General features: G+C 37.2%; 2 protein-coding genes and 1 long non-coding RNA gene across 10 annotated transcripts in view; 1 reads left to right on the top strand and 2 right to left on the bottom strand.

Moving 5' to 3' along the window:
* The window catches only part of LOC125355248 (integrin subunit beta 3 binding protein), a 45582-nt gene extending 37940 nt beyond the window's left edge, over positions 1 to 7642 (top strand). Inside the window, exons 8-9 of one of the 2 annotated variants that reach the window (XM_048351472.1) lie at positions 3750 to 3800; positions 6919 to 7642. In XM_048351472.1, coding sequence (XP_048207429.1) covers positions 3750 to 3799 — 50 coding nt within the window. In that variant the 3' untranslated portion in view covers position 3800; positions 6919 to 7642. The remainder of the gene's footprint in view (positions 1 to 3749; positions 3801 to 6918) is intronic. The other variant, XM_048351473.1, reaches the window with a different exon arrangement.
* LOC125355249 lies at positions 5251 to 10051 on the bottom strand. The gene is made up of 2 exons (XR_007211627.1): positions 8109 to 10051; positions 5251 to 5345 (listed from the first exon to the last, which is right to left on the bottom strand). It is a non-coding gene; the product is annotated as an uncharacterized LOC125355249 (long non-coding RNA).
* Positions 10052 to 12317: 2266 nt separating this feature from the next.
* Positions 12318 to 26993, bottom strand: part of Alg6 (ALG6 alpha-1,3-glucosyltransferase) — a 39647-nt gene continuing 24971 nt past the window's right edge. For 4 of the 7 annotated variants that reach the window (XM_048351465.1, XM_048351466.1, XM_048351469.1 and 1 more), the window contains 6 exons: positions 26533 to 26618; positions 25333 to 25417; positions 22571 to 22641; positions 19163 to 19231; positions 18840 to 19038; positions 12318 to 12673 (listed from right to left, as the gene is read on the bottom strand). In XM_048351465.1, coding sequence (XP_048207422.1) covers positions 12476 to 12673; positions 18840 to 19038; positions 19163 to 19231; positions 22571 to 22641; positions 25333 to 25417; positions 26533 to 26618 — 708 coding nt within the window. In that variant the 3' untranslated portion in view covers positions 12318 to 12475. Of the gene's footprint in view, positions 12674 to 14982; positions 15177 to 18839; positions 19039 to 19162; positions 19232 to 22570; positions 22642 to 25332; positions 25418 to 26532; positions 26619 to 26993 lie in introns of those variants that run through there. The other 3 variants (XM_048351467.1, XM_048351470.1, XM_048351468.1) reach the window with 3 other exon arrangements.

Here is a 26993-nt window from a genome sequence, read left to right as displayed (position 1 = left end):
TTTGCTTTACCACTTGAGCCACAGCTCCACTTCCTGCTTTTTTGGTGGTTAATTGGAGATAAGAGCCTCACAGACTTTTCCTGCTGGGGCTGGCTTTGAACCTCAGTTTTCTGATCTTAGCCTCCTGAGTAGTTAGGATTATAGGAATGAGCCACCAGTGCTTGGCTAACACTAGTGTTTTATGTAGACATCTGGCACTTGTTTGTAAGGCTCCTACAGACATTCTTCACATGTGTAACAAGAGAAGCTGCACTAAAAGTTTCAGAGTTTTGAGAAGAACTGAACCTTAGAAATCAGCGAGTTCCAGGGCTGGGAATATGGCATAGTGGTAGAATGCTTGCCTCGTATATATGAAGCCCAGGGTTCGATTCCTCAGCAGCACATATATATAGAAAGAGCCAGAGGTGGTGCTGTGGCTCAAGTGGTATAGTGCTAGTCTTGAGCAAAAAGAAGCCAGGGACAGTTCTCAGGCTCTTGAGTTCAAGCCCCAGGACTGGCAAAAAAGAAAAGAAAAAGAAATCAGAGTTCCTTTATATAGTAAGAGAGGATCTCATCTGCTAAATACAAGTTTCTTAAACAAAGGAAGGCATCTTACTTTCAGTTACTTAGTAAGTAATTCTAGCTTCAGCTTCCTTAATAATATTGGCTTTATGACTATTAGGAAAAGAATCAAATGAAAAGTTTGTTTCTGTTAGATATGAATGTGAATTTTCATAATTATTTTAAATTTGTTATGCTGACGACTTTAAATAGATGACCATTCAGTGGGCTGACACAGATGGAATGTCACATTATCATCACATGGCAAGGCATGAAATTTATTTGCTTTACATAACCAACCTCTACTTAAAAGAGATATTCCTTCATCAATAGATGGCATTTTGTAGTATTTGGTATTATCATTTTTTTATGGAGATTCTAAAAAATGCCACCATTGTTTGTCTATGACTAGTACTTCCAGTAAACAAAATGTTTTTGAAAAGAATGTAAGCAAAATGTAGAGCAGTTGCCAAGATATGAAATGTAGACACTTAGCTTCAGTCCAAAACATAGTTTATCTGTTTCGAGAATAATTGTGTAGGTTGCAGTATGCATATTTTAAATGAACCACAGCCATCTGAACTTTATATTGTTCAAAGAGGTTGATTGTTTCAGCTGTTAGTAATAGAAAACCTTTTAGAATTTCTGGCTCTGGTGTTTAAAGAAAAGCTCGTTCTTTAGTTAATTTACATTATAAAATTCTTTAGTTAATTTACATTATAAAATTCATCGAGGTTACAGGATTTTAAAGTTATCAAGTTCTTAACTGTACAGAACAAATTTTCAACCCCTCTGTTTGTTCTAAGAGTATAAATAGCTTACATGGCCTTTTCTCTAACTAAATACTGAAGTATTTTTTAAACCTGAAAATATGTTGTCCCTTTCCCCTCTTGGTCTTGAAAAAGTATTCATCATATCAACTAAATAATTTTACTCTCCGAGGACTACTATCCTTTTTCTACCTACATATCATAGCATTAAACAATATCTTTTTCAAGCAGATACTTCTGTTTTACAAGCACCAAGATTTGAAGTTTAGTTGCGATGAGGTTTAAAATTTCCCCCTTCAAAACAAAAAATCCCTCTTAGCTTTTACATTCTGGGGTTATGGGCAGATTTAAAAAGAAATGTAGCTATGACTTTTGGTAGCACAAATACACATTGGTGTACACTATAGTCCTCAGCTCTAACAAGGAATCAGTTCTCATGTAAGCTGTCTATGGGTCATACCTGACCTATTAATAAGGTTAACGCACCACCCATCACTGTTTGGGGAATACATTTCAACAGCTAAAAATGCTTCTTGGGCTATGTCTAGGGCTTATGGGGCGGGGGCAGGTTTATTACTTTTCATAGCTTTTTTAGTCATTTTCTTCCATGATTTAAATTTTTTATACTTTTAGAAGAAGTACGATAATTTTTCTTTTGAGCAAAATCAGTAAAATAATGTTGAAACTATATATCTAGACTCACTTAGTAGCAATTATGTTTTTAGGAGGTGTAAATAACTTGCTAGCAGCAGACATTACAAATATCCAGGTGCTCTGTATGTGCTGATGACAACAAAATTGAAAAGAAAGACTGTAATAATTCTGACTGGTTTTCTCTGCAGAAGATATTGATTATTTGTGTGTGGTGAGAGATTTGGAAAATTCAATTAAAGGAGTTGTGCAAAGGTTTCATAAATTTTCCTTCTACAGCGTGTACACAGACATTGTTGCGTATTAAATCAATGCAGCACTTCACAATATATTTTCTTTGAAACATAAAAATAAATAACATTTAAACAGTTCTGCTTACTACAGAAACAAATTTTATTTTCTGTGAAGCATTTAGTCATGTGCTATCACTGACTCATACACATTTGCCAGCTGTAACAAATTTTATAGACATTTTCCCCTGAGACATAGCTCACATACTATGAATTTTTAAATGAGCAAATGGTGAAGAGGGGATGTCAGCAATATAAAAATTGATCAGTTAAAAGATAAAAGCATAAGTAAAGAGATTTGTATGGTAGTCTTAATAGGTTTTATTAAATAAAAATACTATAAAAAGACTGTAATGATAGACTGAATGAATGAATGAACTGTTCTTGAGGTAGAGAAAAATTATTCTGGCACATTTATAGAAATTGGTTTTCTGTCACCTGACAGTTGGATTTTTTCTCCCTTTTTTAACTCTTAGACAAGTCATAAAAGCCCTCCCCCAAGTCAAATAAATTCTTTTAAGTGGTTTACATATATTAAATACATGTATAGCAAAGCAGATATTAGTAGTGTTATTATAGCTAGTTATATTTTTAAGAACCTGATTTGTATAATAAGTAAATCATGGGTGATTAACCCTCCCTCTCAGACCTCAGAAAGGAGGAAGTTGATCATTTTATTCACACTTCACATAATACACTTCAGCCCAGTAAAATCTTTTCATCTGGGCTTCCCTGCTGGTCCTCTCTACTGGACTGTTCTTCCTCCTTATCTAGCAAATCCCTTGTCGATCCTGGAAAATCAGTGTCAGGTGTGCCATCCCCAGGGGAACTCTTCCCAAATCCTGCTATGTAATAGAAAAAATCACTTCATCTCCTAGACTCTCCACTTGTCTGAGTATTTATAAACGTATCATGATGTAATACAGTATAATGCTCTATTTCCTTCTGGATTCCTTGAGACTAGAGCCTATATAGAACCCATGTCAGAAGGTCCTCAAAGCAGGACAATGAATGTGTGAATGAATGGCTATTCTAAGCATTTTTAAAAAGAATTACCTGAGGATTTTCAAATACTTATAAATTTCTCTCTTTATCCACTTCATTAATTTATTGTTTGTTGAATGGCTATTATAAACTAGGCACTGTTCTAGCCTTGGAGATATGGTGGCAAACAGGACAGCCCTGCCCTGAGGAGTTTGAAACCCAGTGTAAATACAAGTAATGACAATGAAGCACCCAGTGTAATGGCAGTGGTGTTCTACAGTGGAGTTACCGTCAGTACACTCCTCACATTCCTTAGTACAACAGTATAAGAGTACATTATAATAAATGTTCTTGGCTGTTTTAAATGTACATTCTAAAATAAAACTAAGCAGAAGTCTAGAGACTTCTGTTTACCATGTAAAATAAATTTATTTTAATTTCATCTTGAACCAATCTTTCTGCATCATATAGTGTGTTACTTCTGTTTTCTGACAAAAATTCTTTTTTTACACAGAATTATGTCATCTTGACAGTTATGAATTCCTTAAAGCCATTTTAAACTGAGGTACTGTATTCAGTTTTCTAATTTAGTTTAACCTCTTTAAATTTCACTGTTTTGTTAAGGTAGAAACCATTCATTTGCATTATGAGATTGGGTATTTCTCTAAGAAAATAGGTACATGAGCTTTGGAGCTTTGTTGAAATGATGTTCAATCCATTCTTGTAAGCAGTGAGGGAAGATTAAGAAGATTCATTAGTAAAAGGGCCTTAAGAGTCTTTAGTTAAAAAAAGGTAAAAAGTAGATTCGTTTCTATAATACAAGTTTGAACAAGACTTAAGTCGGTTAAATTTGGAAATGTATTAAATTGAGTAAATAATTATATATTAGTTATATCTTTTCCTCAAAATAATTCCTTGTAACTAGAACAAATCATATTAAGAGAGGAAAGTCAAGCTTAGAAAGACAAAATGGTGCATGTTCTATATGCAGAAATTAGAGCTAAAAGATACTGGGATATGATAAATTATACGGAATTTTAGATATTCACACACAGGGAGACCAAAAGAGGGTACTCTTGGGAGAGAAACACAAAGGTGTAATGCCCAAGTGACTCTTCATATTTATATAAAATAATACACATATCAAAACAAGCTTGAAGATATGGAAACAAGAGACTTCTTTTTTTCTTAATTTATTTTTAGTTTTTAATGATTCTGTCTTCTTTTTCTTACATGTAGTGTATTCAAGTGTATGTCTTAGGAAGGGTTGGGGGGAGGGTACAGAATTCGAGGGGCAAAGGATGAATAAGTGCAGCAGTGGAGCTCACTAGACGTGGATGAAAGTGAACAAACTAGCCGTTAAAATATTTGAAATGCATCTTATGTAGGATATTGTGTACATTCATTCATTGACCTATCCATTCTATTTATACAATAAATAATTTATAATAACAGTTAAGACCTACAGAGCATATTTTATGTAAGTGCTGTCTACATAGCCATTCATTCTTCACAACAACATATGAGGTAGTTACAGTTATTATCTTTACTTGGTGAGGAAACAGAAGTGGAGCCCACAGTGATCTTGAATTCTCTGATTTCAAACCTGAGTCTTGAAGCAGACTCTTAAGTCAATAAGCATATAAATTCGTGAAGATCTCAGGCCTGCCTTACCTGCATGTTTGCACGGCAGCATGAGAGAATGAGGTAGCCATCTCATCACATGAATTAGGAAGTACAAGGGCCCATTGGACTTGAGATAGGGAAACTGTGCAGGGGGGAAGAATGGTCTACAATATTGACCTATGGTATTAGTAAAATGTGGAGTGAATGTTTTGAACTCTGACAAGTCAAATTTGTCACACTTTCACTGGCTGCAGAGAAACAAAGAGTTAACAGAAGTTCCTTCCTTCTACCATGAGTACCCAATGCAGAATAAGGCTTGTTACAGAACTCACAACAGACATAGATCACCTTTAGGTGAGGTAGCTTAATAACTTATTAAATGTTAATGATTTTAAAACTAGTTTTAGCTGAGTGTGGTCATACTTGGGAGGCTGAGGTAGGATGGTCTCAAGCTCAGGGCTGGCTTGGGCTACACACCAAAACACTATTTCAAAGATAATTATAATAATGCCAACAGTCCTAGTTATTCTCCTCTACCTTATCTCTGAGCACCATCAAGACTCTCATAATGAAAAGTTTGTACTTTACTAAACAAAAGTGGGGTCGCTTTCTATTTTGTTCAGTTTTAGAGGTTAGCTTTAGCTAACCTCCTCCTGCTTCAGTTTCTCAAATGTTAGAGTTATGTCATCATGCACGGCCCCAAAAAGCAGTACTGTTAATGAACTTTGTAAACAAGGTAGGCAGAGAGAATATTAGTAAAAAGTACAGGAAAGCAGAATGATGGATAGCGAGATCAAGGCCACATCACTGACAATTACAATTAACTAAGCTAATGCATTCAAATTTAATTCATTAAGCAGAAATAGGCCAGTAAAGATTACCATGTAAGTAACAACATGACAGGGCTGTAAAAGAGTAATGTAGTTGCTATGAAGGATGAACACTGCTACTGTGTGCTATAGCATACATCACATTGATCCGAGTATTTCTTTTTGCTGGATCTTACATTTGTCTTAGAATCTTTTTCAACACAGCTGTCCCAGCAGTCAAAATCAGTTGATGAAAACTTCTATGGAGGATCTGACATTATAAAAAAGACTGTGATTTGGATTAGATGTCCAACACCAGCTCTACCTACTTCGTTACATGGCCTTAAACTAGGTACCGGGTTCCCCTAAGGCTTGATTATAAGTAGTACTAAACAACTTCTTTTCCTTTATTGTTCTATCATCTGCTATGACAACTGTATGAATAACCTTTGAGGAAATTAAGTGAAAGTTGTTTAATCTTGCAGGCCAGACTGAGCATAGCTTTGGAGAGTTGACAACTTACCTTGAGGGGGAATACATGTGAAGGCCTGTTAAGAATAGGGAAGTGTACGGACCCATCATGTAACTCCTTCCTTATAACTGTTACAAGGAAGGAGCGAAAGGTCCATACACCCCATGGGACACATATGCCACTGACTGCCACCAACTGATTCCTTGCAAGGCTTCTCTTTCACACAGTTCCTAATGTCAAAATAAGACAAGAACCTCTATCACCACTAGGAGTCCCCAGAGGGACACTGTGTGGCTAAGAGTCTGTCATTGTAAACAGCCTCTTAGGGGGCAGCTGTTGGAGGAAACACCTGCTTGAAAGACCCTTAAAGCTTTCAGACGAAAGCATGTCAATGTAGTGTTTTCAGTAGGTCATGTCAGAGTATTAAAATTCTCTGAAAACTATCTCATGTATTTTCCCATAAGATGAAGAGCCAGTAAGTGCTATGTCAGAGTAATCATTCAATTTTTTATAAAGTGAATCCTACTTAAAACTCAAAACTAAGCAAATGAGGATAGGGATCATGGCTCAAGTTAAACAACCTGTCTAGCAAGCCCAGGGCCCTCAGTTCAAATAGCACCACCAAAAACAAAAGGCAAATGAGAGGTATCTAATTAAAAAGGTAACAGGATTAAATGGGTGATTAGTGATTGAATCATTTTATACATAATGTATGAAAAATGTTAATTTGGGAACTGATTCGTGATGATGTAATAATCACCTTTTATATTTTACAGACACCTAGAAGAAATGTATTCTATGAGCAAAACTTCTGCATCTGCTTGATCATATTTAAAGGAACAGAAGAAATGTTTGTAATTAATCTGCCCGGTAAATACCAGCTCGTAGCACTAGGCAGGTGCAAGACAAGATAAAATTTCTTGCAGCTAATTTAAACTTTCTACACGCACCAGTAGATAATCTCAATGTAAATAATACATTTCTTCTTGACCCTTTAATGTAAGCCAACGTGTAGAAGAAGACCTTACATTCTGTGTCATGTTTCTATATATTTGAAACACTTGTGGATAGAATTACTAAAGTATGTATGACAGTGGTTCTTTGACAAAGCTTTATTTTTTCTGGAACAATGAATAAACCTAATGTGAGTGAAATTGGGTATCGGTTTTTCCACGTAAAAATACTAGCTCCATATTAATTTACAGATTCCTTTTTTTTAATGTGTTGAGAAGTATATCCTTTAGCCATTATCTTAGGAATGTATCTTTATTATTTATATGCTAGTCTTTTTTCTGTGCTCATAGAAAAAAATACTTTGAAAGTTTTTTAAGGTTTACACCTCATATGAAATACTGCAATACATTTTCCAGCATAGACATTTAAATGTGAAGTTATTTTTTAGCTAAACTATATACTCCAATGAATTTTACAGAAAAGACCCTGGGATAGCATGCAATCCCTTCCGAATTATTTTGAAGCATTAAATTCAATTTCTTTTTCTCTGGGTGTAGTTTATGTTATCTTATTTGTGCTATCATTCACAAAGTAGAGGGGAAGGAGGAGTCACAGAGTGCCCTTCCCTGTTTTTAACACCATTGCAGGGCCATATGTAGGGAAGATACTTCCTTGTGGTGCTTGCCGAGAGTTTGACAGAATCAGTCTAAGATGTCTTTCAGTTCAGCAGACCATGAAAATAAAACACTATGAAAATCCGAAAAAAATCTAATAAATTAAGATTGAAAGCAACTCATTTCCCCCTTAATATTAAGAATACTCTGGGTTGGGAATATGACCTAGTGGTAGAATGCTTGCCTCGTATACATGAAGCCCTGGGTTTATTTCCTCAGCACCACTTATGTAGAAAAAGCCAGAAGTAGGTCTGTGGTAGAGTGCTAGCCTTGAGCATAAAGAAGCCAGGGACAGTGCTCAGGCCCTGAGTTCAAGCCCCAGGACTGGCAAAAGAAACAAAAAAAGAATACTCTGTGGTACAATCCTTCTGATCAGTTGTTACCAAAAACTAACTTTAGGCTATAAGCCAAAACATTTCATAAAGTAACCCATATTAGTTAGGAAGCAAAGGGTTAAGTAGTAGATTGGTTTCATATGTAATCCAAGTTATGTAGGCATGTGCTTAATGCTATTAAACCAGTTACTGTGTGTTTGACCTCTTGCTATACTAAGCTTTTGCCTTTCACAACAGCTGGGTCTGCTAAGAATCATTTCCCAGTTCTCTTCATTGTAGATCAGATGACTCTCGCTTTATCACCCCTGGAGGCCACATGAAGGACAAAGCAGAAAGATACACACACAAAACTAATGTTTATGTGGGGGGAGGGGAGTAGGGGACATACTTGGTCCCGATTTTCCAACGAATGTAACAAAAGAGAGACCAGTTAAGACTTGAAACCACTGTGTTATTCTAACCATTATTTAGTTATAACCTATCCACTTCCTGTTCCCTTCCTATTGAACAGTCTCCTTTGGCTGCTCTGGCTTTTGTAAATATTTCACTCACTTAGTTGTGGTTTATCATTTGGACAGAATGCTACATCGGGGTTTCTTCTCCCCTCCTTAAGGCCTCAAGGGAAAATGATTTCTATATACTTCATACATGATATATAAACATACACTCTGTTCTCTTCATTTCTTCAAGAAGCAAAGCCAAGTGTATCAGCAATGAAAAAAATCTTTATTTCTCAAAAATGTTTCTGCCCTCTAAAATGTACTTCAGAGTAACATTAGTAGGGCTCACTTTTGGCAGATATGTTAGCAAAGGAAGATATTTCTCTCTCTTTTGTATAACCTAGATACCTATGAAAGTATCCTTATGTTCCTGAATTTAACTATAAGAAATGCTTTGGAATTGTCTACTCCTGTGGTCCTAATTTATCCTTGAGTATTTTGGTATTTCAGAACCTAGCTGCTCCAAGTTCAAAGTACATTCTTAAACTGGCTTCAAATAGATATTTATAGTATTTATATTATTACACATTTCCTTAAAAACTACAGCATAATTCAGTATTAAGAGTCAATCCATTTGAAAAACTGATTCTTATAAAATTTACTTATAAGATACCTTGAATGCAAAAGTTTCTCTATTCCAATTACTTAGAAATTAACTTAAAACTTCATTGTCACTAATTTAAGTTAACATTCTGTGTTAAATTCCAGTATTCTACTAAATTTAAAATAGTATTAATAAGGTTATACCAGCCAGCCAAGATGCTGACATTTGGGTACAGTGATTACAAATGTCGACCATGGACAGCGCTGCTGATTCGGCAGTGGCTCAAGGCTGCTATGCTGTGCTGACCTGCCCTTTGAGTCTTTATGCACATTTGCTTTGAGAAAGAAATACTTCTCAATTTTTGCTTTGTCTAAACTCGCTTTCCTTTATCACACTGGGAAACACATAACTTCTTAAAGCAGCCTTTAGCTGACCATGTCCAAAATGTACATGGATATGTGTGTGTGTGTGTGTGTGTGGTTTGAATTGGCATTTGGCACCCTTCTAAGTTTTAAAACCATTTAGTATACGTAAGTGGCTACTTTATGAAGGGAATACATTCAATACATAATAGTTAATGGTGAAAATGACCTTATTTGTAACAAAGACTAAGAGAATATTGTAATATGAGACACTACAAAATGATATACATGAAGACTGAAATAAAGACTTGATTTTGCTAACAAGAAGTGATACTGTAGTAACAAAACAAACATAATCTGAAACATGATTTGAATTACTGTCTATGCTGCTGGTATTCTTGATAACAGAAAGGATGAAATCTTTTTGGGTTTTTTTTTTTTGTCATTGAGAGGGCTTGAACTTGGAGCCTGGATGCTGTCCCTGAGCTCTTTTGCTCAAGGCTAGTGTTCTACCATTTTTTTGTCACAGCACCACTTCTGATTTTCTGGTGATTAGTTGGAGATGAGAGTCTTATAGATCTTTCCTGCTCATGCAGGCTTCAAATCACGATCCTCCAACCCTCCAATCTCAGCCTTCTGAGCAGCTAGGATTATAGGTGTGAGCCACCAGCAGCCAGTGGTTGAAATCTTTTTTTTTTTTTAATTTTTGAAAGGAATATGTTTATTGACTATATGAAATTGTCCCAAACAGGTTACAGTTCTTTAATAGTATGGTTTATTTTAGAGTCCTCTGCAATTTATACACACACACACACACACACACACACACACACACACACACATGGTTAGGCAGGATTAGGGACAGCCAACAGGATAGTTAAGAGCTCGTGTTGTGTCTACCTCGTCACTCCCTATTGCACTCTGTAAATTCTCTTCCTGAGAGTAAACTTCGTATTTCACAAAGAATTTGGAGCTGGGGACAGATGGAAGTGGTCCTCTTCAACTTCATTGTTGCCCTGAGTGAGTGGAAGAGTATCATCAAGCATCTTCCTAGAAAAAGCTGTTTTGAATACCAGGAAGTGGAGTGACCAACCTTCATCAGCTCAGAGTTGAAATCATATTTTCCTCAATTCTAAAGCGACATGACTTCTAATTTCCCCCTGCAGCTGCCTGGCCCCACACATGGATTCTTGAATATCTGGGGTAGAGGGTTCTGGGGATTTGGGTGCTATGATTCTTTCATCACCAGCCTTGTTTTTTCCTCAGTACCTCATAGCCCCTGCTACCCTCATGGGGCGTTCTCTCTGATGAGAAACATCTCCCCTTCTTTTAGCTAAGACCAAAGGCCACCCTGGGGTCATGAAGTAGCTAGCCACAGGTGTTCTGGACCCATTATCCTCTCTATTCCCAAGAATCACAGGCCTTTTCACTTCGAGGGCATAGCCAAGTGAAGTCAGGAGATCATGCTGGCAAGGTTGCGGTGAGGGTCTGTGGCTCATGAAAGGGGAATACAAGCCAAAGGTACATTCAAGATTGAGAAGAGGTGCACACCGGGGCTCTCACTCTGTCCAAACTGCCGAAGTCCAGCAGGGCAAAGAACCACAGACCAGCCCCAGGTCCTCCAGGCAGGGTCCCCCTCTAAGTTTTGCCTTCTGCGCTTCCATGTCTGCCCAGGAGGAGCATCCTGGAGCTCATCTCTAGGAAAACCAGTCACTGTTCATCCCGGGGCTCTGCACAATCCACGCAGCAGGATGGCTCACCATTAGGTGCTCTCCAAGGCCCAGGAGCCACTCACCCAACTCCCGCAGCACTCCCAGCAGACACGAGCAATGCAGTACAGCTAAGTCTGGTTTCCTGCCTGAAGTACTGGGTTCTCAGATCAGGGGATCCTGCCAGTCACTGTGACAGTGTCATGCATACTGTTACCACAACTCCTTCCAAAATTCACACTAAGTGGAAGTGGATGAAATCTTAATACACCAGTTTAAATAGAACAATTCTAGAAGGATAAAACTAGTAATTATGATTAATAAAAAAGAACTTTAGCTGGGCTCTTGCTGGCTTACACATATAATCCTAGCTATTCAGGAAGCTGAGCTCTGAGGATTGTAATTCAAAAAAATATCTTTAGACCACTTAGGTTTAAATTCAGAAAAAAAAATGATTTTCTTAATGGATTTGGGTATACCCATATTAGAATAAAACAAGAACCCATTTAATCTACTTTGCTTGTTTGAAACATTTAAGTTTACATGTCTAATAAATTATGGTCAAACTTTTAAGAAGCTTAATTTACCCTCTCAGTAATTAAAAAGATAATCCTAAATTTGCCAGGCACTGGCAGACTGCCACCTGTAATCTAAGCCACTCAGGAAGCTGGTATCTGAGGATCACAGTTTGAAGCCAGTCCAGGCAGGAAAGACTATAAGACTCTTAGGTCCAATTAACCACCAGAGAAACAGAAGTGGAGTGCTACTCTAGAGTAAGAAAACTCAAGGACAGTGCATAGGCTCTGAATTCAAGCCCCAGGGCTGGCACAAAAAACAGAGACCAAATTGAATTTCCTGAGACACTTTCTATACAGTGAAGTATACATTACTTGCATAGTAAAATGCAAAGGAAACAAATACTAAGATTGGTGATTTTATTTTTAAAAAGAACTGCAATTGTAAATTTTAAGATATGTAGTGTTCATTTTCCAAGTAAATACTGGGAATAAGAACATCATCCTCGCATTTTACCACCTAAATAGCTATGAATATTAATCAAAGTACACCAAGCAATACTTAGAAGTTAAAAGCCTCGGTTGATTTTTGGTCCCATTATGCATTTATTTTGTGCACACACACACACAGAAAAAGGCTTTTCACCCTTTTCTATAATTCCATGATTCTTAAAATGATCATTTCATGTATATGTATATATATATATATCAAAAAGTTCACATTTGTTTGGGAATACAGATTAGTTGATTTTCTTCTGACTTCTTCCATGTTTAGAATCCCACATGATTATAATGTTAAAGTATACTAAGAAGAACAGGAAGTTCATGCAGGATATAAAACACACCAATACAGAAAATAAATCTGGCAATTTCCGAGGAGGATCCAGTGTGACAGTCATCAGCGTCAGAAGGAGCATAGTGGTTACTGAAGTAAGAAACTAGGAAAGAAAAAAAATAGTTTAGAAGGTAAAACTGGAAGGTACTGCTAACATTGACTTGTATTTATTAAAAAGGTTTGATGAGAAATGATAGTCCAGTCTCATCAGCAGGTGGACTCAACTTTCACTTCATGTTAGGATCACCTGAGAATTAAAAATACCTCCACGATGGAAGTGGAGATGTGGCTCAAATGGAAGAACACCAGCCCTTAGCAGAAAAACCAAGGTAGATCGTTGTGATTAGGGACAAAGCTTTCCAAGTAGTTTCCCTGTGTTAACAGCTAGGTCTGAGAGCCTGTCTAATACCTAAAACTGCCAAGGCATTGAAGAGAAGTATTTGGGATACTGCATTTCAGTAAGCTTGGGCTACACGGCTAGACCCTGTCTCAAAAATAAAAAAGTTGTGGCCAGTGGTTCATGCCTCTAGTCCTAGCTACTCAGGAGGCTGAGACATGGAAGCTGGTGTTTGAAGCCAGCCAGGGCAGAAAAGTCAGCAAGACTACATCCCCTACTAACCAGTCTGGAAGCTTGCCTCAAGTGGAAGAGTAAGAGTGCCAGTCAGGCAAGCAAACTTAGCACAAGGCCCTAATTTCAATCCCTATATCAGAAAAGAAGAAACAAAAAAGAAGCCAGGACATCTTTTCACAGTTTGGGATTCAGTTAGTTTCTTTGAGTCTCTTCATAAGTTTGATCCTCATGAATGGCAAGATCTGGCAAAAGGTGTAACTTGTCACATCTTCTACCTCTGCTTGCAGCACAGTGATGCTGGCCCTCAATATTTGCCAGTAAGCTTGGATTTGAGGCTGCTGGGCAGAAAGCATCTCTCAGGTGGATGTTTCATGTTATTCTGATGTTTCTACACCCCTTTTCCACGTTCCATCCACTTGTTAGCAGTGTGAAGCCAGCTTCTGCCCAACACCACTGTTCCCGGGGCACAGGCAGCAAGATAAGTCAGCCATACCCAGCACCATACTCTGCTGAGCAGCCAACACCACAGAAGAATGCAACAGCTGGAAAAGGGAGTCAAGATGGCAGGAGAGCAATGGAAAAATCACTCTACCTCTCTTTAATCAAACAGACTAAGGGTCCTAACACGCACTTCTCCCCAAGAGACGGACAAGAAAGGTATACAGAACTCAAGAACACAAGAACAATGAACTTACACTTAACATACACAAGGATGGAAAATTGTGAAGTTCCTTCCCCCATCCCACACCTGCAGCTCAGCTAAGCTGCAAGAGCAGCCCTGCAGCTGCCCTGGACCCAACCAGCACACATATATCAGCCACTCGACACCACAGCATCCAGATGTAGAAAACTTTCACAGCACTGCCAGGAAGTGTAAGTACTCTGCTGGAGACCCCTCCCATGGAGGCCAGCACAGGTGGTGACTCAAGAGTGCTAGGCCCAGATCCCTCCCTCCCACCCAAGAAAGGACATCACACTTGAAAAAGGCCAAGAAGCCAGAGCCCTTCCTCATCCCCCCTACACATCACTTCCAGTATTCGTCCCCTTAGACTAATACTGGTTGGGCACTAGGACCCTGCATCCTCGGCAGCCCTAGTTGCCTGAACCCAAAAAAAAAACAAAACATCTGGCTAAAAGAGGGGTTAGTATCTCCCACATCCGGTGGGAGCTTGCCCCTTCCCAAGCTCATGTCCACCCCACAGGCCTGAATGTAGCCCTCCCAACCCCGACCCCAGACCAGAATGAGTGCACACCAGCTGGAGGAGAGCTTTCCAGCTAGGGCAAGAGCCTGTCATGTGCCGGATATGAGCCAGCTCAGCACTAGGACCCTGCATCCTCTGCAGCCCTGGCTGCTGGCAGAAAAGGCTGATCTGCTAAAAGACATTGGGAACAATCTCCCCACAACTGTTGGGAGCTCACCCCTTACACCTACCCTGGAGGTCTGAATACAGGCCCTCCATCCCCCACCCCAGACTAGACTGAGCACCTGCCAGTCCACTGAAAGCTTGCCTGCCCAGGAGCTGAGTGTGGGCTAGTTGTTCACCCAGTGTGGGCCTGGGGGCCACGCATGTGCCACCTACTGGCTGCAAGCAAGCCAGACTGGGGCCACAGCCCCTCCATGGGAAGTAGACGCCAGCCTGGGCCTGAGAAGGTGCCAGCCTGGGATTCCAGTGGGGACAATTTCCCACATTTCCCTGTGGGAGCCCACCCCTTCCCAGGCCCATACTTGTCCAATTCAGGACTCAGGTGGGACAACCTCCCATTAAAGCATAGTTGATCAAGAAATACTGATTTTTCATTAAAATTAGTATGAAGAGACAAGGAAGGTCATTACATGTTAATAAAGAAAATAATCCCAGAAGAGGAAATCACAGTGCTCAATATTTATGCACCAAACAATGTAGTGCCTAAATACATTAAACACTTTTGGACTTGAAGAACATGATCGACCCCAACACAATAATAGTGGGAGATTTTAATACTCTGCTCTTAGCAAAGGACAGGCCAATCAAAGACCAATACTCCTCAAGCTTTTCTGTGAAATAGAAACAGCGAGCAAATGAAGCCAATATCACACTCATCCCAAAACCAGGTAAGGATCCAACCAAAATCCAGACCAATTTCTCTGATGAGCACAAATGCAAAGCTTGTTTACAAAATACTTGTCAACAGAATCCAGAAACAAGTTTTTAAAAATCATACATTATGACCAAATAGGCTTCATCCCACAGATGCAAGGCTGGTTTAACATATGCAAATAAATAAGTGTAATTCATCATGTCAACAAAGACAAGAACCACATGATCAAGCCTTTGACAAAATACAGTATTTATTCATGTTAAAAGCTTTGGAGAAACTAGGAATAGAAGGAACATTCCTTAAAACAATAAAGGCTATATATGACAGACCAACAGCCAACATCATACTGAATGGGGAAAAACTAAAACCATTTCCCCTAATATCAGGAACAAAGCAAGTATGTACACTTTCTGCACTCATCTTCAATACAGTTCTTGAATTCCTAGCCAGAGCAATAAGGCAAGAAAAGGACATAAAAGGAATTCACATAGCTTAAGAAGAAATCAAACTATCCCTATTTGCAAATGACATGATTTTATATCTAAAGGACCCAATTTTCATCCCTAAGATCCTAGAGCTGACCAATACTTTGCCAAAGTAGCAGGATATAAAATTAACCCACAAAAATCAGTAGCCTTTCTGTATGCCAACAATGTACAAGCAGAAAGGGAAATCATAAAAAAACAAAACTTCATTACAAGAGTCTAAAAAAAATCCTAAGAATTAACCTAACCAAAGGTATAAAAGATCTTTATAACAAAAACTATAAATATCTGAAGAAAAAAATCAGAGAGGACAACAGGAAATGAAAAGCCCTTTGATGTTCATGGATAGGTAGAATTCATATTGTAAAAATGGCCCTACTGCCAAAAATGATACACAAATTCAATGCAATCCCAATTAAAATCACAATGACATTCTTTACCAATCTAAAAATTCATAAAACAACAAAAGACTTAGAATGCCTTTGGCATTCTATAAAACAAAAACCAATGTGAGTGGTATCACAATACCAGACCTCAAACTCCATTACAGAGCCATAATAACAAAAACAACTTGGTACTGGCACAAAAAGAGATCCGAAGATTGGTGTGATTAGAGACCCAGGAAAAAACCATACAAATTTCTGATATTTGATAAGGGACCCAAACATACAGCAGAAAAAAAAATAGCCTCTTTATAATAATTGGTGTTGGGAAAACTGGGTATCTATGTGCAGAGAACTAAAGTGGATCAATGTTTGTCACCATGTACTAATATCAATTCAAAGTGGATCAAAGACCTCAACATCTAAGAGAATCATTAGAACTTATAGGTACAGGTAGAAATTTCTTGAATAGTGTTCCCAGAGACACAACAGATAGGAGAGAGACTTGACAAGTAGAAGGACATCAAAACAAAAAGTTTCTTCACAGCTAAGGACATACTTACTAAACTATACACAGCCAACCAATTGGGAAAAGATCTTTACCAGCAATATATGAGACAAAGACCTAATATCCAATATACAAGGACTCAAGAAACTAATCCCTCCCAAACCTAATAAACCAATCACTAATGGGCAAGGGAGCTAAAGAGAGACTTCTCAGAAGAGATAAGAATACCAAAGAAACACAAGAAGAAATGCTCATCATCGCTGGCCTTAGGGAAATGCAAATCGGAACAACTGTGAGATTCCATCTTACCCAACTAAGACTGGCCAACACCGTGAATTCTAACAACAACTGCTGGCAGGGATGCAAGGAAAAAGGAACCCTACTGCACTGTTAGTGGGGATTTAAACAAGTATAACCACTCCGGACAGTAGTCTGGAGGTTCCTCAAAAAACTAAACATAGACCTTCCCTATGACCCAGCCATACCACTCCTGGGCATCTACCATAAGCCAGGATGTTCAATGCTGCATTATTCACAATAGCCAAGATATGGATGCCCTACAATAGATGAGTGGAATCAAAAAGAATTTTAGATAGCTTTTAGAACAAAATAAGGCCATGAGAAATGGATAGAACTAAAATGAATCATGTTAAGTGATATGTAAAATTTAGATCCATAATGTACTGAGATATGACAAATTATACAGATTTCTAGAGAATCACACACAGTGAGACCAAAAGAGGATACTCTTAGGAGAGAAACACAAAGCAATGCATAAGTGCCTCTTCATATTTATATAAAATAATACACATAACTGAAACCAACTCCAAGACCTGAAAACAAGACAAACTCCAAGATATGCAAACAAGAGACTTCTTTTTTTCAGTTTGTAGTTTTTGATGATTCTGTCTTCTTTACCTTATATATGATGTATTCACATGTATATCTTCAGAAGAGTTGGGGGAAGGGTACAGAACTCAAGGGAAAAAAGGGTGAAAAAATGCAGTAGTGGAGCTCATTAAACATTGATAAGAGTGAACTATACAACTCATGGGTGGAGATGGGAGGGAGGGACTGGGAGAGAATGAGGGAACAGAAGACACTGTATGAAAGGAAATGTACTCATTATCGGACTCATATAATTTTAGTTCCTCTGTACATCACCTCTATAATAACAATAAAGTAAAGATTTTTTTTTCCAGTCCTGGGCTTGGACTCAGGGCCTGAGCACTGTCCCTGGCTTCTTTTTCCTCAAGGATAGTACTCTGCTACTTGAGCCCCTGCTCCACTTCTGGCTATCTTATATAGATATAGATGGTGCTGGGGAATCGAACCCAGGGCTTCGTGTATATGAGGCAAGCATTCTTGCTACTAGGCCATATTCCCAGCCCAAGTAATTTTCTTTTTTTTAATGCAAAGCCTGCTGCCCATTCACTAGCCCCTCAGACAACCACAGGTCTCTGGCTGTGAGATGTAGCAAGCAGCCTGCCCAGAAATTTCTGAAAATGCTAAATGTATAATTATTCTAAGACCCAGCAATTCTACTATGAGCTCAATACTTTGAACATAGATGTTCTTAACAGTATTATTTATAATAGCCAAAACAGGTAATGTCCATTAATTGAGAAACAAAATATGGGGCTTTTGTATAATCTGGCCAAAAAAAAAAAAAAAGGAATTTATGTACTGATAAATACTGTGACATGGATGAATTCCAAAAACACACTAAGTGAAAGAAATCATTCATAAAAGGCCTCTTTTTGTATGTTTATTAAGAACTAAGCTTTGTACTATGTCTTACCCCTAAATTCAAAAGTTGAAACCCCAACACCCTGTGTGATTATCTCTGGACTTAGGGCTTTTAGAAAGTCAATTATGGTGAAATTGAGATAACTGAGGCCCTTAACCAATGGCATTGTTATCCAAAAGGAAGATACTAGAAGTCCCCATGTGAACACAAAAAGTATCAACACAAAAAGTAAATTAGTACTACCAAGGTTGGGGGTTATAGGACAAAAAGTGTGAGAGATGACTGCTAATGGGGACAGGGGTTCCTTTTTGTAGTACTGAAAGTAAGATTATGGTAACAGTTATACAAATCTATGTCCGTACCAAAAGTCACTAATATACACACATTAAATGGGTGGATCACATGAATAGTATCTCCAAAAGCTATAGAAGACATCAGTAATTTTTTAAAAATATGCATGCTAGAAAATGTATCATTCCTTAAAACAACTTACCAAATATTGTATTAGTTTGGGAAGAAATGTAAAACACGGAAGATACCTCCTTACAGAAATGCAGAAAGATTTCAACTTCAGTTCTTCTTCTGAAGTCTTTCCAAATACCGGAAAGAAAGTTGTACAGGCTACAAAAAATGCCATCATTGTGACAACTGAGGGCATTAGGAGTTCATCCTTTAGTAAAAGAGGTAGCATACTGTAAAGGAAAACCATCAAAACAAAATCACCAATTCAAATCACCACTTTGTAAAATGTTTTACATGTTTATGAAGACTCATAAAGAAAATGTTACATGGGAAATGATATATGGTTTGACTCACCTAAAGGTTGACACAAGTAAAAACCAAGTCGCCATAAAAGGAATTTCATTTAAAACTAAGCACACTGGTCTAAAATGATAAAGAAAAAAGTTTCAATATTACAGAATATAATTTCAACCTCGACTTGTGAAAAATATAAATATATTTTATTTATCAGATTCTTAAGGTTAGCTTAAAAGGAAAAAGCCATTTGTCCACATAACATCTGATTCATCTTTTTACAGCAGTCCAATTTGTGGCTAGAAAGAAGGTATCAACAGAACTTGACAACTGCTACTATCATGCCATTAGAATATTTTTTTTATTTTCTGTCATACAAACAGTACCTTAAGGAAAAGATCAGATAAGCCCTATCTGAACATTCAGAGAAAGAAAGCTTTTTCATATTTTTCTTTTCTTGTATGACAGGGTCTCACTATGTACCCCAGGATGGCCTTGAATTTGTGATCTTGTGCCATCAGCCTCCCAAGCTTTGGAACTGCAGGTGCAGGCCGCCACACTCAGCCCATGTATTTCATCCTACTTGGAAAATGTAAGATGAATCCCCATGATAGTTTTTTTTCAAGTTTCAGTTTTTATGTTCCTCAGTTTTACATATTAGGTGAATTACAGAGATCATCATGCCAGTATGAAGAAGGAAAAGAAAGGGAAAGAAATGCTAATGGGAGACTAACAAGAAAACTGAGTCATAAGAAACTACATGAAAAGAGCTCTCATTTAGGAACAGAAAGCACAATGCCAATCAAGTGGGTTCATTGGCTTATCAAACAGCCATCTGGAATCATAGCTCCAAATTTGCTGACCTCCTTACCCTTGTTCCAATACCTTCTGGATGCAAATGTGTCAGTACTCACAGAGAAGGGGGCTAGTCAGAAGCCCTGAGTGCTAATTCTATTTCTGCCACTTACTGTGTGACCGCAAAACAATAATTAAACTGTTTTCTCACATGTATACTGCATCATACTAATAGCTGGTATTGTTAGGTAGTAGAAAAAAGTCTGAGAGTATCATCTAGTATTTATTTTTTATCAATAAAAAATATTTCTAATGATAACTGTGAATAATTGTTGCTTATATTATTATTTTGGCTTCCCTCACTTTTAAACCTCCTCTTAAAAAGTTTGAGCATTATTCCCTTTTCTTAGAAGGAATTCTTCTCTCCATGTCACCTAGCAGATGAGATTAAATCTTGGGATTAGAAAGTGATTGAAAGCACCTATACTAAAAATAATACTATGGCACTTTCCATTTCATTGCTTGAATATATTCTAAATCAGAATGAATTCACTAGTAACAACATAGTAGGTGCTCAATATATATGATTTTCCTAGGTCTTAATTCTTTCCCATTTATTTGTTAGATATAGTTTTAAAAAAAACCTGAAGCATTGATCAAAAATTTATTATACATAGCTACTGCTCTGAAAAGAATATACAGAGATGACTAGAACTCAGCCCTTTACCTCAAGCTACTTTATTCATAGCAATAAACTCAAGCAATAAAAATTTCCCACATCCTCAATCTCTTCTCTCATCTCCTTCACCTTGTTTTTTATTCCTTCAGAATAAAATCCAAAGTTTCTAATATCACCTACAAGGTCTTATACAACTTGGACCCATTACCTTGTTAAGAAGTAAGATCTAACTTAAGAGAAAGACATGTCCTCCAACTTCTAGTTGTGTTCAGAGCAAGGATATCATCCACATAGGTCAGCCCAGCTGCTTTCAGACCAGAGCGCCACACATTAAAAACAAGACTGTGTTCTATTTGTTATGACTCATTCTGAACATCTATCTTCCACAGAAACCTTACAAACACAAAGTTAAGTATAATTTTTGTTGTTTTCATTTGTGAGTGGAATGAAGTAAATAGTAGTACCCAGCTGGGATTGACCAAGGAGTGGATGCAAGTATTCCAGAGTGTTCTGTCAAATACTATTCAAATAATATCAGGAAAACATACCCCAATTATTATCCAACTCTTTCTATGAAGATTGGGAAAAATATAATCATCTTATAGTAGTCTGGTTAAGGACTACCAACATGATTTTTAAAAATCTTCATGTAAAGATTGTAAAGACAAGGGGAAACAGAACAAAAACAAAAACAACAAAAGTAAGAAAAAACCCTGAAGAGGTAAATGTAGAGAATAAATCTATCAAATAAATGAAAAAGTGAATGGAATGAAAAAGGCAAAGAAAAGGAACAGGCTCCAGTTTAACGAAAGCCTCTTTGGAGAACATTTTTTCATTAGCATTAAGAAAATAACAAAGCTAGGTGCTGGTGGCTCACACTTGTAATCGTAGCTACTCAGGAGGCTGAGATCTGAGGATCACAGTTCAAAGCTAGCTTAGGCAGGAAAATATGTGAGACACTTACCTCCAATTAACAACAACATTGGGCTGAAAATACGGCCTAGTGGCAAGAGCGCTTGCCTCTTATACACGAAGCCCTGGGTTCAATTCCCAGCACCACATATATAGAAAAGGCCAGAAGTGGCGCTGTGGCTCAAGTGGTAGAGTGCTACCCTTGAGCAAAAGAAGCCAGGGACAGTGCGCAGGCCCTGAGTCCAAGGCCCAGGACTGGCAAAAAAACAACAACAAAAACCCCAATTAACAACAACAACAACAAAAGCCAGAAGTGGAGCTTGGCTCAAGTGGTAGAGCACTAGCCTTGAACAAAAAGCTCAGGGATAGCACCTAGACCCTAAGGTCAAGCCCCGGGACCAACAAAAAAGAAAAAGAATTAGAAAGAAATAGAAAGGAGAAGCATATCAATAATAATTCTATTACTTTGGCCTATAATACATTTTATAAGTAAAACTATAGACATCATCATTGTAGAAAAAAATGACTGAAATCACTATATATAAAAATATTTATGCCAGGTGCCAGTGGCTCATGCCTGTAATCCTTGCTACTCAGACAGCTGAGATCTGAGGATTGTGGTTCAAAGCCAAGCAGGAAAAGTCTGTGAGACTCTTTATCTCCAATTAACCACACACAAAAAAATCAGAAGTAGCACTCTGGCTCAAGTGGCAAGAGTACTACTAGCCTTGAGCTGAAGAGCTCGGGGACAGCACCTGGGCCCAGAGTTCAAGCTCTATGACCACCACCACCACCACCACCACCACCAACAACAACAACAACATTAGCCTGGCTATCAAATACATATTTTTATATATAGTGACATATTTATATATATACATATATATGCATATATATATATATGTGTGTGTGATAAAGTGCTAGCTAAGGGACAGCACTCAGGCCCTGAGTTCAAGCCCCAGGACTAGCACACACACAGAAAATTTGTTTAGCTTTAACATTTAACCAACACCTATACGTAAATTACAAATTTATGTATATAATAAAAATAATAAATGCAAACTTCAAAGCTTTCTACTTACAATGATACCAATAGAATGGACTTTTCATGTACTTGGAAAGAAAATAAAAAGAATGACAGTGCACAGCTAACCTTTAAAAAAAAGGATCAGAGGGAATAAGATGTTACAACATGTAAAATATACCAGCTGAATTATGAATAAATCAAAATCAGTTCAAGTGAATTTTTAATACTGATTACAGTTACTATCTAGAGATCAAACAGAAATAGCACTAACATGCATAAAAATTTACGTATTTTTCAGAAAACATACAGCTATAACTATCTAAAATGAGTTCACTGAGGTTCAATACTTAATAAACAAAATTACTTAGAACATCATATAAAACAACCATATTTTTATCTTCCCTTGCTATTTGACTAAAAAACATATGAAGTACAAAAGGGTAAAAAATCTAAAACTGGTCAAATCCACTACAGTTTTTTAAATGTGTGCATCAACAAAATATACTGAATGTTTTAAAAATTCATCTATTTGGGGTTTTAAGTGAATTACTTAGATCTGTTTTCAGAAGGTTATATTTTACATATTAGATATGACTGTACATACATCCAATCTATCCCCAAATCCTAATACATCTCCTAAATATGTCCTTCAACTTCTCCCCATTCCCCTCTGAAGATGGTGGCAGAGTATCTCAAGCTATACTTGTCTTTCTCCTGAAGTAACCAGTAATACTTCTCCTCACTGGTAACACAGTTGCCCCCTTATACTCTACTTTCCCAAAAGCTACCATGTCAGATCATGAGATTTCCCTTTTTTAATCCTCCCTTAGCTTCTCTTTATACTTTGAATGAAATCCAAACCCCTAGAGGTCTGGCTCCTGTCTTTGCCTTCTAATTCATTCATTCATTTCACATCAGCCACTTCATTCTTGTCCCTTTATGACTGGAACAAGCCAAATTTGTTCTTCTTTTAGGTGATTTTTTACTGAGAAAATGTTTTTTGAATTATTTTTCTTATATCCCTAAAAGGTATTTACATTCTAAAATTCTATTCCAATATTTTGAAATATACATTTTTAGCATGCTATTTCCTAGAAAAGTCAGATACTCTCTCACAAATTGAAAAACAATTAGTTAAGTCTTTTGAAAACACAAAGTATTACTAATCATGTCAAACCTATCTAAATATTAACAATAGATAACATGCTCATTCGTAGCTCATTCGTAGTTCATTCTGAGAATGAAACTTTTAAAAACCATCAATAAAAAGATAATTAAAATGAAACTAGGCATGACATCACACACCCATAATCTCAGTACTTGGAAGAATGAGGCAGAAAGAAAGATAAAAAGTCTATGCCAAGCCAGGTGCCAGGGCCTCACACCTGTAATCCTAGCTACTCAGGAGGCTAAGATCTGAGGATCACAGTTTGAAGACAGCCCCAACAGTAAACTCTAAGAGGACTCTTATCTCCAATAAACTACTCAGAAAAACCCCAAGTGGCACTGTGGCTCAAGTGTTGGAACACTAGCCTATGACCGGCCAAAAAAGAAAGAAAGGAGGAAAGGAGGGAGGGAGGGAGGGAAAGAGGGAGGGAGGGAGGAAGGAAGAAAGGTCTATGCCATCCTGAGCTACATAGAGACTTTGTATCATACAAAAACAAAAACAAAAAACCACCTTGGGCACAACAGAGCTATAGTAACATACATCTCTCATCCTAAACTATGTAAGAGGACATGATTGGAAAGACAGAAGTTCCAGGCCACCCTAGACAGGAAAGTCCTTATGACTCCATCTCAAGGAAGGAAAGTAGATGCAGTGGCATATGCCTGGTATTCCAGAAACTACAAGAGGTCTAAAATACTCAGATCAAGATGCAAGCACACCCAACAGGAAGTAAGGTTCTATACTGAAAAAGTAACAAAAGTAACAAAAACCAGAGCTGGAGGTGGGCTTAACAGTAAAGCACCTATCTAGCCAGCATGAGGCCCTGATTTCAAACCCTTATTGCCCCCACAAAAGAAAGAAATATACCAGGAAGAATTTATAAACCCACTCAGAAAAACCCTAAACTATAGGAAACATACCATCTTTAAACTGACATGTCACCTTCATAAAACAGATCTACCCCTTCCCCACCCTCAATTTTTTCATTCCTCTTGTATATAGATTAAACTCCTAACCATTCAACAAGACATTCAAAATTATCTGTAATCTGGTCTACTGTTTTTGACCTTTACCTCTCTTTCCTGCTCTGAACACACGTGTACACACACACACACACACACACACACACACACACACACACACACACCACAAATTTTATTGCTTAAAAGATTTGTCAAAACATTTCCTTTCCTACTTTGATCTCTTCTGGTTGTGAATTTCTCTTCTGCTATAATTTTCCTATTCCAAATCTTGGCTCAAATCCCATTTGCTGTAAGCAGCTGTCTAAAATCTTTCTCCAATGTCTCCCTTTCCCATACCATCATAGGACTTGATTTGTACCTGACAGACTTAACACCATATGCTTGATACCATAATTATTTAAGTATGTTTATCACCACTATTTCTTATTTCCTCTCATTAATCAATACAAAATAGAAATTGAACAATTGTTTAAATAAACTGGAATGTCCTGACTGCTTAGCCTTGTGCCCAACATAGCATCTTAATATGGGAAACTCAGTAATTGCCTATAAATGAATGTCTTATTTCCCAAACCAGTAATTTTTATTCAAAGCAAGAAAATGACTATCAATTCTTTTAAAAGATCAGTTAGAGCGGAATTCATTATCTAAAGTAATGAAACTTACCAAAGTAAATTTGAATCCTTTGGGTGAGGGCTGAAGTGTTAACTTTATGCATGCAGGAAGCAAACTCAAAAATGTAAAACAAAAGCTAAACAATAAAAATAAATTATGTGGGTTTTTGTAGTCATATAAATTAGCTAAAACAAACATTTTCTAAAATATAAAGATCACATTTTTATCAATTTAAGTTTATTTTAAACTAAAGCTTATTCTATTTATTAAATTTAAAACCAAGTAACATTTAAACAAAATCTACACATTGGATTATGTGTAGACTATACATGGCTATATGACACTATAGTATCTAATACCATGTACAGAAATATACAAAGCTATATAGTTGGAGGCCAATTGTCGAACATTTACTATAAGAAAAGCAGGTGTAAAGACACAATACGTTTTTAACACAAATATACATAAACTTGCTCCCAAAAGAACGCCTCTAACTCTCATTTCACAAAAGCTAACAATCTGGTTTTCAAGCCCATCACAGATCAGAAAGAGCAAATTATTTGAGAGAAAGCCGGAAGCTAGTGGAGCTTCCCTTAGGGCTGGCCAAAGGGAGGAAACACTAGGAAACAGACATGTATTCAGCAAACAGCTGAGCTGGAGCCACTTAATACCAAGGACTATAGTCCTGAAGGCCCTGAAAAAAGTATATAAACTAATACAGCAACATGTTCCCAGTTCCAGTGATTGTGTGATTTAGCTAGGCTAAGCTAAAGCCCCCCAGATTCCCTGCCAGCATGCTTCCTGTTTGGGTGGACTATGAGGGGTATTCTCAGTAATCTCCCAATTCTTCTATTTCTCTGGTTAACTTTGGCTGATATAATTCTGAAGAACATAACTCTTCAAGATGATGTCAAATCATGCTTAATATTTTTTCTGTTCAAGTAGGAAGTTAAAATACATAAAAACTTTCCTATCAGTTTTATTAGACTGGTAGTGTATCTCAATGTTGAAGTGCTTGCCTAGCACATACAAGACCCTGGGTCCGATCCCCAGCACCACTTAAAAAAACAAACAAAAAGAAATCAACAACAAAAAAACAACCAACATGTATTGTATGCATTGTATAGAGGCAGAGGTTTAAGTGAAAAAAAATCACTAATAAATATTTCATTCCCTAATATTGCCAGATTAATGACATTACTTAATTTTGGAATAACTTATATAACATCATTTATAAACTATGTCTCTTACCTTATTATTATCTGGATATGACGTGGCAAAATGTCCTTAATCTTCAGGAAAATATTGAAACTGCACCAGACATTGGCAACTTTATCCTTAAGAGAGATTTGTTAGATTTACATTTGGCATAATTGGAAAGTTATTAAAGTACAACCCTTAAATACTAAAAAATAAGTAAAATTAAAACATATAAAACCTATTCACATTTATGACAAAGATTAAATTCTTCATCAATAAACATACACCTACACTCTAAACATATTTCTTTAGTCGTTTTGCAACTGGAACTAATATAAACCATTAACTATACTGTAGATGTTTCAAAGAAATACTTAATATTTTTTCAAAGAGCAGTATGCTATCCTAAATATATTCCTAAAGTTATTCCTTTAGAAATTGTACTCAGGGGGCTGGGAATATGGCCTAGTGGCAAGAGTGCTTGCCTCCTATACATGAGGCCCTGGGTTTGA

The sequence above is a fragment of the Perognathus longimembris genome, chromosome 7 (assembly GCF_023159225.1).
Source record: "Perognathus longimembris pacificus isolate PPM17 chromosome 7, ASM2315922v1, whole genome shotgun sequence".
In the NCBI taxonomy this organism is placed as follows: Eukaryota; Metazoa; Chordata; class Mammalia; order Rodentia; family Heteromyidae; genus Perognathus; species Perognathus longimembris.
This window is presented reverse-complemented; position numbering and strand designations above follow the sequence as displayed.